Source organism: Acanthochromis polyacanthus, chromosome 10 (genome assembly GCF_021347895.1).
Source record: "Acanthochromis polyacanthus isolate Apoly-LR-REF ecotype Palm Island chromosome 10, KAUST_Apoly_ChrSc, whole genome shotgun sequence".
In the NCBI taxonomy this organism is placed as follows: Eukaryota; Metazoa; Chordata; class Actinopteri; family Pomacentridae; genus Acanthochromis; species Acanthochromis polyacanthus.
In genome coordinates, this window is record NC_067122.1 from 13523392 (window position 1) to 13536357 (window position 12966).

Here is a 12966-nt window from a genome sequence, read left to right on the forward strand (position 1 = left end):
TTGCTCTCAGTGCGTTTCATGAGGTATGGGTAAAGTAGGCGCCGTGCAGATTAGAAGTTCAAATCAGAGTTTCAGATGACAATCCAAGTAGACTTAATGTGATTTTTCTTTCACACAACATGGCATTTACTTATTTCTTTATTGTTGCAGAAAATATGAAACAATATACACAGTCGCTGATGTTTATTTTACTCTTAATATCAAAGCTTTTCTGTACCTTCTTACACTACATTTGCACTGCATCACCACCCACTGTTTTAACAACATGTAGTGTCAGAAACTGTTTGGTTAGGTTTATGGCTAATGCATGCCCGATCCCGCCCTTTAAACTCTATTAGCTTGGCATGGGTTTTGGATGCTGTGAAACTGTGAACTTGATTCCCTGGAAGCTGGCTGACAGCAGCAGAGATCAAAGTACGGAAGTGAAAGCCCTACAGATACTGTCATCCTCTACAAATGTTTAGTGAACCGTAACCTGTATCTCATTACTTTTACACTCTCCTTTACTCTCTCAAACACTTCCAATCCTCAAGTACAGACCTACCTCAGTGTGGGTAGCACGAATAAAATTATTTCAACAATATCTACTACATTTATTTTGTTTATGTTTGTGCCCTAAATAATATAATTCTAAATGAACGTGAGGGGAAAGCATCAGAATCGGTGTTGCAAGTCTCCCTGTGAGTCCTTGAGTTGACCTGCTGTCGGTAAATCTTAGTCTTGATACTCACTAAATTTTACCATAAAGCATTTTCCCTTAAATCTTCAGTAAACCCTTACTCTTGTTCACTTATTCAATATATTCACTTTTTTTGACACATCCAGCCTACAGTTTGACACTGACATACTGGAATTTACGAGGTTTTAACCTGAACAACCAAGCTTGCTGTTTCCTGTGTTGTCTCACGGCACATGTGCTGATATGTAGCGCCTTCATCTTCGCCCAAGGCGGTAAATGAATGTGTAGTGTTGCTAGCATACTTCCAGTAATCTCTCCTAGACTGCTGTGTGTGTCTGGTGGCCTGCGGTGAGGAGTCTGGCCCAGCATCATCACCCAGTCTCCCACATTGCCACACATATGGCGCTGCCTTTGTGTCAATTGTACTCTATGGGGTTTCTGATAATTAACAAGATGACAGACAAATGAAATGACAAGCACAAGGTGGATTCGATTTGCCACCACCTTGTCTTCTTTCTGCCTGTTTCACTTGCATTCAGTTGTCACTTTTTGAACTGTTGTAGATTACGTTCACCTTTTTCAAAGCATTAATTCCACTCATACTGTAATTAAAATGTTTTCCACTTTGAAAGGTGCAAATCCATCTAACAGTTGTAGCCATATATATATTTGTATATTGTTGCCTTTGATTTGTCGCACGCCTAAGCAGTGGATACAAGTGCGGCTTCACTTAAGAAAGAAAGCGATATTAGAAATGGACTGGATTCTTTTCTCCTTCATTTCTATACTGTGCCAAACCAGACTCAACTCAAATGGAAAGGCATTGTAAAGGACTTACAAAAATATACCTCTAATTGTTTGCCAGAGAAGCACAGTTTAAATAATCGGATTTGCCACAGCATTAGCAATAACTATTGCAACAGATGAATAAATTTCTTCTGCACTCGTGTTGTTTTATTCTGAGCCAGTGATACATTGTCAGAGAACTTTGTTACTAATCCACCTGCTAATGTCAGGAGAAGAACTTTATTCCCACCGCATTGTGCTCTCTGTTTCTCTCCCAGCACATTGTTTTTGTTCATTTGGAATTGTGCTTACATACACTTCAGTCTGAGTGGGATCATTCAGTGTCGTTTACGGAAACCTGATTTCTGAAGGATGGACGGACGGACGAACGGACAGACAGATGGATAGATACTTTAATAATCCCAAGGGAAATTCAAAAGCCTGTTCAACTAGCGTTTCAGATAGTTCGAGCGTGTATTTCTGAAGAACATGATCTAAATTATGTTAATTTCCCTTTGCCAAAAATTATAAAAACCATCAGGTATGAGACAGAGTTAGGAAGAGTTTCTTCCTTGAAGGTCATCAGTGAATAATTACAGTAGCTTCCACTGCTGGGATCTACAAAAAAGGTACTTGGTCATATTTTACTTTCAATGTAATCCTTGTAGTTCCAATTACACAAATGTTGTTATTTTTTTGTTTTATGCTATCAACAATGCTTTCTGCTTTTGCTGATATGATCAAACTCCATCATTATTAAGGCACTGATACTTGCCGCAGACCCTAATTGGGGCTTTGGCAAAAACAAGCAACATTTCATTTAATGGCTTCATACCAAACAGGACTGCATGGCTTGCATTATGGCTTACTTTTTATATTGCTGAATTCCCTGCGGGAAGGACAGCGATGTCATCATTAGTGGGCAGTGTTCTCTGGCTGTGTTGTCTGTGATGGGTGCTGAGGTCTATAGCGTGGTCAGCCAGGCCTGTGGCCCAACAGCAGTGTCTGCTCTCTGTTTTTTTTCTGTCTGGGCTTCCATCTGGCCACGTGATCCTGCGCCAGTCTGCTCCTGCTGAATAAATTTGGGGGGCTAATGAGGAAGGAAGCTTTGTGAAGACCTGGAAAAGGGCACCTCTTCCTCTTCTTCTCCTCTGAGAAAAAGAGGGGGAAAAGTCGCTGTGGTCAATTTTATTAACTTGGCTGACCTTCACACAAACAATTAACATTTACAGAAAACGCAGCCCCTCCCATTATCTTCCTCATCTCCATCTTAATCTTCAACCACACCACCAGCAGTTATTTTCTTTTTTGCCCCCCTCCTTCCACGAAGGAAATTCATCACGTAGTAGCAAATTAGTGGCAAACCCGTTACATGTATTTTATAGACAGTTGCAAGGTGATGTGGATTATACAGTAGAAGGTCTGCTATCTGAAGGTCCCTGACATGTTCAGTAACTGACTAAGCGCCACGACTCTCACTGCAAAGAACCAAAAGTGAGCAGTGATTATGTGACCTTATCTACTCACTTTTCTGCGAGACAAACCTCTGTGCATTCTTAGTGAAACCGGGTTTGATGAAGAAAAATTTACATGATCAAAATTATTTACTTTGACTGTTTTGTGTGTTGTCTGTGTCCATTTATAGACGCATTAAAAGCATTTGATGTCAGTAATTGTTCTTCCATAGCACTTAAAATGTGCATCCAGAGGCTAAAGTTTATATATAACTTTAACCTTTTAACTGTCTCATATGAACAAATGGTATTTTTTGTAAAATGAGGGAAAAAAAAGTGTTAACTGTTAACTACCCAGGCAAGATGAAAAGGAACACATTCACTCTTTGCTTGTGTGAACTTGCTTTCTCTCCCTGCTATGTAATGCAAGCTGTCATCCTTGTGTGTGAGGTGATTTTTATCCCGACGTGGACAGAAAATGAGATTTGCATTAACAGTAGCTTCCTGTGTCTGTGTGTGTCTGTGTGTCCGTGCTTGCGTGTGTTCTTCCATTTGTAGAACCTGATAAAGAACCTGCCGGAGCAGAAAGAGCTGAGTGCGCTGGCGGAACTAAAGGGTGAATACGAAGAGCTTGTGGAGTCGGAGCAGTTTGGCATTGTGGTGAGTAAAGTTTACTGGTGCCTACAGGACTCCCACAAGGGAACACACATTTTACACAATCATACTTCCTGTTCTGGTCGAACACGGTGACTGGCATGCACAATCAAGAAATGTAATTTTCCTTGACTTTTGGGGGTAAATGCTCGGTTCAGACAGTGGTATAGCTTGGAGACTGAGGTACCTTAAACTGATTCATCCCCAAATGCTTCAGTGGTGTTTAATTTCAACATCTAACAATACAAACAGCATATTTAATTAAAACAAAGTCAATTTGGTAACCCAGCATTCAAAGGACAGAGGGCGTGCTATGGAAAAAAAAAAAAAAGAAGTGTTTTTGACTTGATCAAGAACTTAACGAACACCATATTTTGACATCAGCTGTCAATGTTGTCTCATGATAAAATCATACCCCAGGGCTATATATCCTGTCTGTAATAAAGTTCTCTGAAAAGTCTGCAGCTGTAGTCAGCTTCCGTGGTGAAGTATCCCAGTCCTCTAATCAATTTATCATGAACGGCCAAAGTTCTGTCTTTTGCAGTAGTGAGATAAATAATGATGTAGATAACATATTGTATATCTGGACAATCGTTAAGGCTTGTCCTGTGATATTTTCACTAGGATGTTTCCTATGCATCATCAACCTATTTTTATTTTCTTGCAGCCTTGGAGTTTTGCATGCTCTGGCAACTCCCCCCCCCCGCGCCTTTTCACATTAGCCTGTGCTCTTGCTAGGATTAGACCTTGCGGATGACCGGAAAGGCGGGGTTGAATAGTTACTGTAAATCTGTGGTAGGAGAAGGGGAGTACATCATCAAGCTGCTCTGACCTTTACACTTAGTTACAGCTGTAATTACTTTTTAATTAACTGCTCTTGCCATCCATTTACCAAGTGAATTTCCCAACACTTAAGGCAACAGTTAAAGGAAGTGTTATCTTTAAAGTTAACTTTACAACAAGATCATAGAGGTACATTATGCAGTTTTACAACAGACATGTTCAGGTGGAGCCGAGGGTCGCCGGTGTGCTCCATCACACTAGTTATTCTCTTTACTTGTTGAAGGCTTTTTACCTGCGTCTTTTAGAAGATGTAATGAAACAGAAGGAGGCGGTTTCCCTCATGATCTCACCAGCGTTGTGATCATATATCTCCCCACTGATGAAGTAGCTCCTCATTGTGGAGATATTTGGTTCCCCTGGGAAATAAGCCACGTTCAAGCTTTTCTCTGGCGGAGCTGTCACCGGCGTGCTCTCTTTCAATTTGATTTCTACTTATTGTATACAAATCAGTGCGTGCGCTTATTTGGGTTTGTGTGTGTGTGTGTGTGTGTGTGTGTGTGTGTGTGTATGTGCATGAACAGGCGTCTGTGGAAGGAATGGCGCTGGGTGGGATTGTGGTTGCGTGAGTGTTTCCACATATCATGTTTGTGTTCATTCCTTTTCATCTTAATAGCGATGATTTCTTGTTTCCCTTTGTTTTTTGTAGTTTTTTTTTTTTTTTTTACTTCAATCATTCAACTCCGAAGCCCACAAGTATTGATTGGGGCTGTTATATTATTTATGACAAATCTGTTTAATGGGAGATTCCTTTATCCATATAAAAGTCAGGAGGGATGTGGGAAATGGGTAAATCCCATTTGCTAAAGAGGGTAGTTGATTTTCAGTTTATTAGCGGCAGCTGCAATTACACCAGAAATTCAACATGATGGTGATGGAAAGTCGGTGTAAGTTTATCGGATTTCTTTTCTGTCTTTGCTTGCTCAACTTATTAACAGCTATTGTGTCACCTTTTAATTTTCAAATGTTCCTGAGATTGTGAGTAGCAGAATTCTTGATTGAGAAGCTTATCATTTAGACTTTCAAAGCCTTTTGTGCCTTAATGTAAATATGGCATATCTTTTTTTGTTCCTAGAGAGATGTTCATTATTTGCCTGAGATACTTGGGCTTCAGAGTGCAATTCCCCTGTCAAGTGAGCAACAAATTGCTTCCAATCAGTGAAATGCTGCTCTTAATACATGTGTTTTTCAAGGTGGGGTGCATCATGCAAATAATGAGCTCATATATTTTATGTATGGTGGCACTTACTTACCTACTTACTGAGTGTCAGATTAGCATAGCAAAATGGTGGGCCTCTCCAGAAATAAGTCCTCGTTTTATTGCTGGCTGTAAGAGAAGAAAACACACAAAAGTATGTGCTTTTTCTTGCATTGCCCAGAATATTTGTGTCTTTTTGAGCTTTTTTTTAATGGTTATGTTATGGGGGCAACAGCAAAAATTTTAATTCAAATTTTAATTTACTGCAATAGAAAGGTCGAGTCTGTCAAGCATCTCTTTCAAGGAGAAAAACAAGAGTGACAACTTGCTTATAGTATGACAGTCAGCACAAACTCTTTGTCTTAAAATACATACATATTGATCATGAATAACTCATTCGCATATAAATAAATTAAAACTATGATAACTTCTTCAATAAATGCACTTAGAAAGTACGGGTGAGCTGCACACAATTATTCCATCTAAATAAATTTTAAAAAGTGAAAAAGAAAGTAGGATTTCTTTTTCAGCTGAATGATAATGGGGAACTAGACCTTGGTCCTTTGTTTTTATACAGTGTAAGGCACTTAACATTGTTTCTTTTCACTGTTATTTCCACATTCAGATGAGTTCAGTTAAACTCCTACGACCACGACTCAACGGCATTCTGTTTAAGCTGACGTTTGAGGAGCAGGTGAATAACATCCGGCCAGACATCATGAATGTGACATTCGCCTGTGAAGAGGTGAAGAAGAGTGAAGGCTTCCACAGACTCCTGGAGTTGATACTGCTGGTTGGCAATTACATGAATGCTGGCTCGAGGAACGCCCAGACGTTTGGCTTCAACATCAGCTTTCTTTCCAAGGTAGCGCAGCGTTACAGCACACGGAGCCATGTTCACAAAATGTTAAGGCATGAAGTGGTTGACTTGACTTGTGATTGTTCATTTTACTTCACATTTCAAAGGTAAAACACATTGGTTTCAAGTATATTTTGATTTAGTCGACTGTATTTTGATCTAATTTGAGATTAGCCGACAATCAAATAAAACAGTTTCAATACAACAAATATTAAGAAGTGTGGAACTACCGGGAAGACAGAATGTGTGTTCACTGCCAGATAAAATCACAGCATGCAAAGGTGTGAAAGCGAAGACTGGCAGCCATGCACACCCAACTATACAAAGCACAACGAAGCTGTCAGCTGCCGCACAAAGCGAGGGTGACTCGGGTTGCAATGAAAACAGGGTTCTTGCTTTGATTTTAAAATGATACCACAGGAGGAAGGTGGCTCTAAAAGTAGGAAATTATAGTCAGGAAGTTGTTATTGTTTGTTATTTATTTACATAAATCAGTGTAACATGACATGGTTTTTTTCTTCTTTTTCATATTTTTATCTATGAATGGTGCCGTTTTTTTTTAAACTTACTTTTTTAGGCCAAACCAGGCTATATTTCAGTTGAATCTTTACAAGGCCACAACTGATGTACAGTCATGTACAGACATCAGAACCAAAGTATTGACCACATTAACTGACGCTGTGATTCTCTATACACGTGCTATTTAAAGATATATAAAAAAATAGTAAGAATAACTTTTGGAAAATGTTCAAAAATGTCCAACAAAATTCTATAAATGTGTTGGGTTCAAGTTGCAGAAATTACAGTACAGTTGTAAAGAATTTCTAGCACTACATAGAAACAGTAAAATTAATAAGGGAACCTCTCCAGGAAAAGGTATGAAGCATGCCCAGTACTTAGAAACAACCCCTTTTTTGTGCATTCTGCGCTGTGATGCTGTGCAGCAAATACAATAATTTAGTATTTAATGTGTTAGTAGGGGATTCTCCTTGTGCTACATCTGGTTCTCAAATGTTTCTGTCTCTTTTTTCTCAAATTCTCTTCTGTTCTGTAGCAGTGCTACAGCTGTTACATAAATGAAGGGAAACAAAAGCAGACCTATCCCAAATGGTTGCATCACATTGAACCATCGTGGCATGTGAAAACACTCAACGTAGCATTTGTCCATATAGGAGAGCTATGTGTGAATTCCGGCAGCCACCACCTTCCACGCGTGTTTGATGTAGAAAGGGCTTTACTCTGGCGAATGTAGTGTACCTTTGGTATTCCAGCAAGCTGACTGAATCAGTTTGGAGTGTCGGAGGCTGGTAACGCCTCAGGGGGCTGATTGGACCATTATTGATGGACAAGAAAAAAAAGTCTGCTTTCTCACTTTAGTCAATCAAGTAAATGGCCCCCTGGGTGGCAGGTCTGGGGTACCTAATGGGCTCATCAGGGAGGAGGCTGATGATGGGAATGAGCCGCAAGGAGAAGGGCCCAGTCTCACCCACCTTCACCTTCCACCTTGAGGACTCCACTACAACCTCTAGTCCGGTCAAGGACACACAAATCTCCTGGGAGCCAGCCTGATCATATATATTCAGCGCACTGAACTGGCACTGTGGTATCACAAGGACACTATTAAAATGTGGATTCCATGTCACAATACTTTGGTTTAGTTTGAAAAATATATGAGCAAATGACATTATGGGGACATTTTTAATCATATTTTTCAAATTGCAGTAATATCTTCAAAAATGGGCATGGTAATTAACAATCTAGAGTAAGAGACTGTTATTATAATTAATTTGGGTAAATCTAAAAATCCATCTGCTGGATGACCAGAAAGTAAATAAATACTGCATCTCTTGAGTTTTATTCTTGCCCTACCGAGGGAAAACACATTTACCGGCCCTCCTTAATAATTAAGGACCACATGGCAATGATTCATGTTCCATTTAAGTTGAACAGAACATGCTGTCTATTAGACACTTGATTGACTAACAGGGAGTCATCTAGCCAACATCAGTCTGACCTTGTGTACAAAATATAGCAATTTCCACAGCTGATATTATTGTTGCAATTACTGACTGCATTGTAAACTTCATGTCCTCATCAGATTGAGGCATGATGAGAACATGTCTTCATAGAACTTATTGTCAGCCGTGGCCTTGACTGCTTCTATATCTAAACACTGCATTCACTTTGCTTGTATCTTTATTGTGATTCAGTATAATACACAGGTTTATCAGTACCTATGCCATGTGTTTGTCCTTTGCTGCTGCACCATCTGCAGAAGTTAAATTGAACAATCAAGGGCCGACAATTCTCCTGTTAACGTGAAGCTGCTGGATTCCCATCGCTACTACTTCTGTTCTTACTAAATTATTGTTTTATTTATTTATTCACTTCTGATGTAGATGTTTAAGCCGGAACCTGTTTACTTGTAATATATCTTGCCACTCTAAATTCATATGTATAGTAATGTATTGTGCTAACTAGTGAGGGATTTCAAATAATGCCACCTCAAGGCAATTTATGCCATGAGAGATTGACTGATATCGCTGTTTAGATTTTGCTTTCAACAGCACAGTAATGAAGCATTGTTTTTCCATCTACTTCAAATGAACAGATTCGTTTGAAGTAGTAACATTTATGCACACTCCATTCAGTCGCCTCATTAAAACATAATGGGATAAGACACATTGTAAGTGGCTTCTGTAAAAGAAACAAAAAATAGCATGAGGCATTTTATATGGGTGGTTTAAAAACAGAACAAGATCTGAGGTAAAACTTAAGGTAGCGTAAGCTCTTCGTGGAGAACATTCCTTCGCTCAAGAGCACTGACAGCGAAGGTCCTTTCGCTTTTAACACAAACTTTAAAATGGCCAGGACAAGTGATGGACTAAGATTAAAATGGTTTTGGACTTTGAAATAGACGAGCTCATTGCAGCCTGTGCCCTCGCGCTCCTCAGCCCTTGGCACAGTTCTCACGATGCTTCAAAGCTGCATGACTGAAATTCTTGATGTAAACTAGTGTGAAACTTAACATCAGCGCCTCAGGTTTTATGTGGATTCAGTGTGTCCTCGCGGAGGCCCTCGACAGGATGTGTTACTCCTACCAATGACCCCTTGTTTAGTTTTAGCATAAACTGTTTGAAAATACAGTAAATTAACTACAGTTATACAAACTAATGTCCTTGTAATTTATCTGTATTGGCCATTGACCCGAGTTTGTTTTTCATACAGTGCCAGACATTATTTCATTTAAATTGTACATATTCAGTTAAATGTACAAGTTTGGAGACAGGAAGTGGAGAGTTTTGTTTATGAATGAGTGACTATGCATGCTCTGTGGACTCTATCCAGTTTTATTATGTCAGGATTGTTCACCTCACAATGCTAATATGCTTCCAGTTTCAGCAGATAATTGTAATGGCTGCCCTATTACGTGTAGCCACATGGCCTCTCCATTTACACCCACTGCACCTAATGAAACCCCAGAATACCCATCCTCTTCCCCTGCATGGCCACAAGATTAACTCAGGTTAAAGATCCCTCGCTAAATTATCAGCACATGTTGTCACTGAGAAGATACTCCAATCCAGAGATACAACATAAACTCTGCCACTGTACCACATCATTTACAATTATAGTGCAGGGAAATGTCCTGTTTTTTTAACACTCACAAATTTTTTTTTCAATTTTTTGTTTGTCTCTTGTCTCTCCCCCTGTCTTTATTACATATTACTAATATTAGTCAGCAGATGGAATCAGTATGCCAGAGATGCACTTTTTTTGTGCAGTGATGATAGTTTGGGGTGTAGCAATAAACAATTAAAATTTAAAATCCATGAAATTATATTGTAGTTAAACAACGTGAGAAAATGACTGATCCTCGTCTAATGAAAGCGTGTGTGTGTATTTTTGAGTTGGTGTGTGACGGTGCGCCTCTGACTGCTTATAATTGTCTCAGTTCGCCATTGCCTAAATGCGTGTGTGTGATCGTGCTCACATGCGTACATGTGTGGGTATGTCCAACTGCAGACTGTTTACAGCACAGATATTATCAGTATGAGTACACAGAGGTGGGTTGTGCTAATTAGCTTTCCCAGCATGCTATTCGAACAGCATGGCAATCACGGTGGGGAATGAATATGGAACAAGTTTTCTATGCACTGATGTGAAGAATCCCGGCTTCAGTGTATGAACACAGACACACACACACACACACACACACACATATGCGTACTTGGCAAAGACAGTGCAGTGCTTTCGTTCAAACTTTCCTGCCTCACTGCTTTATTCTCAGGGGTGTAGTGTCATAATGTGTGTGTGTGTACTGCGTGCATATATCGGTGTGTGTGTTTATCTGTTTTTATATAGCTATCAGTAATTGGTTGTGACCATTTATGAGGTCTCATTTTTTATAATCTCATCCTCACACAGTTTCTAAGAATTGGGATGTTGCGTTCAGCTTGTTAAGGATTGATTTCCACTGTTGAATGTCTAACATCAGAAAAAGCCTTTTTGGACTTTTTTTGGGCTGACTACAACGTACGCAGATGAGCTATATGCTGGGTTCAGTTTGAAAGATAGTACTAGCAAAACATCTAAGAGGAACATTACTGCTCTATATACAAAAAAGGATGCACACTTACATCACTACAGTTGTTTCTTTTTGGAAGTCGCATACTAGGTATGTTTATACTGTAGCAGTCTTTACTGAGGTATGATTTTCTGAATTTTGAGATGATATAGCCAACATGTTTCTTTTTTTTCTTAGAAACAAACACAACTGTGATTAAACATGAAGAAACTGAGTGTAAAATTGCGAGTTAATCACTATATACATTGTTTTTTTCTCTCTCTCTGTTCAGCTCCGAGACACTAAATCCATCAGTCAGAATACAACACTTCTTCATTTCCTGGCTGACAAGTGTGAAGAGAATCACCCAGAGATTTTGAGGTTTCCAGATGAACTGGAGCATGTGGAGGATGCCAGCAGAGGTATGTCTTTCGAGCTGTGTCTCAAGGCTGTCCAGCCACATACCATAACACCCAGTCTGGTTCTACTAATAGTGTCCGGGGAAGGCTGATGTCTTCACTGTGCTGCTACCAGAAGACAAATCTAAACTCTAACTTATTTAATATAGGACATTTTAGAACATTTAACCCCTTACTTATCCATTCCTTCCCCTGATGACAGCCAGCACTCTTTCTTTGTGACAGGAATAGAGTTGTTTGTCTGACCACACAGTCTTTCAGCCTGTCAATAAACTAATTCCGCTTTAATTCTATTCTCAAGCATTTGGTGGAATCCCTGCAGGCTTATTTACTTTGTTAGTCTCGTAATTGGTTATTTAATCTAATTCAACTAATTATGCACTTGAGTGAGGCTGCCAGCCATTGTGTAAGTGGACTGAATAGTCTTCACGCTTTGTATATATTAAGATGTCTATATGCACACATTTTGAATTATATCAACTTTGTCATTTCACGGAAATGAATTATTCAAGCAGAAGCCCGTTAATTGACTGAGACCGGTAAATAAATGCCTCTTTCAGAAACCCTCAGGAAGTATTTAAGGAGTGGGGATGCAAAAACAAAAACAGTGTACTTGGGCACACCACACTTCCACCACATAGTGTTGCTCTATTGATCATCACATGCAATTCAATTGAATTAAATAGACTTTCATTTTACATGTTGAGACACTTGAGGTGCTGATTTGACTTCGGGTGTTGAATTTGTTCCTCAGAATTGCTCTTTTTTTTTTTGCATGCTCATATTTCTGGTGCTGTCAGTAAGATTATGTAAAAACTAACCGGCCAAATTTGATAAAACTTGTCGAAGAGTTGAAGCGTGACTATAGGAAGAACCCATTAAAATTTGCTGAAGATCAAGCTTACTTACTGTGGAGCTGTGAGCGAGGGTACTGGCGTCTTATATTTTAGCCACCACAGTATGTTGAAGCTCTGAAATTTCTGTTGATGATCATCGGCAAATCTATTTCTTTTTGCCTCCCCACTGGAGTCTGACTTGGTCGGAGACATCAATTCTTACATACGTCCCATTCTTGTTAAGAAAGTATTATATCAGGAACATCATGATTTTTTTTCTCTTTTTTTTTTTTGGGCTTGCGTTGATTGAACTGATAAATGTGATGCTTGAAGGTCAGCTTCAGTGTGACCTCACAGACCCATTTTTGGTCATAACTCAAGAACTCATACACTAATTATGACAAAGTTTTACACAAATGTCTCATAGGAGAAAATGATAAAGTGATGACATTTTTATATCATAAAAGGTCAAAGTTGTGACACTGTGACATTATAATGTTCCAGAAAAAAATACGGTCATGGCCTTTATTTAACACCACAACTCAGGAACAGAGGGTAGGGTTGTAGCCATATTTCCCTTCATGTCAGATACTGAATTCATTGACACTAATCTTGGGTGTCCATCTTGAAACTGTGGCGTTTGTATAGGTCATAGATAGTTTGCAACTTCTTTG

General features: G+C 39.3%; 1 protein-coding gene across 6 annotated transcripts in view; it reads left to right on the forward strand.

Moving 5' to 3' along the window:
• The window catches only part of diaph2 (diaphanous-related formin 2), a 388183-nt gene that overhangs the window by 225184 nt on the left and 150033 nt on the right, over window positions 1-12966 (forward strand). For all 6 annotated transcript variants that reach the window (XM_051954583.1, XM_051954588.1, XM_051954587.1 and 3 more), the window contains 3 exons: window positions 3478-3579; window positions 6237-6476; window positions 11330-11459. In XM_051954583.1, the coding sequence (XP_051810543.1) occupies window positions 3478-3579; window positions 6237-6476; window positions 11330-11459 (472 nt within the window). The remainder of the gene's footprint in view (window positions 1-3477; window positions 3580-6236; window positions 6477-11329; window positions 11460-12966) is intronic.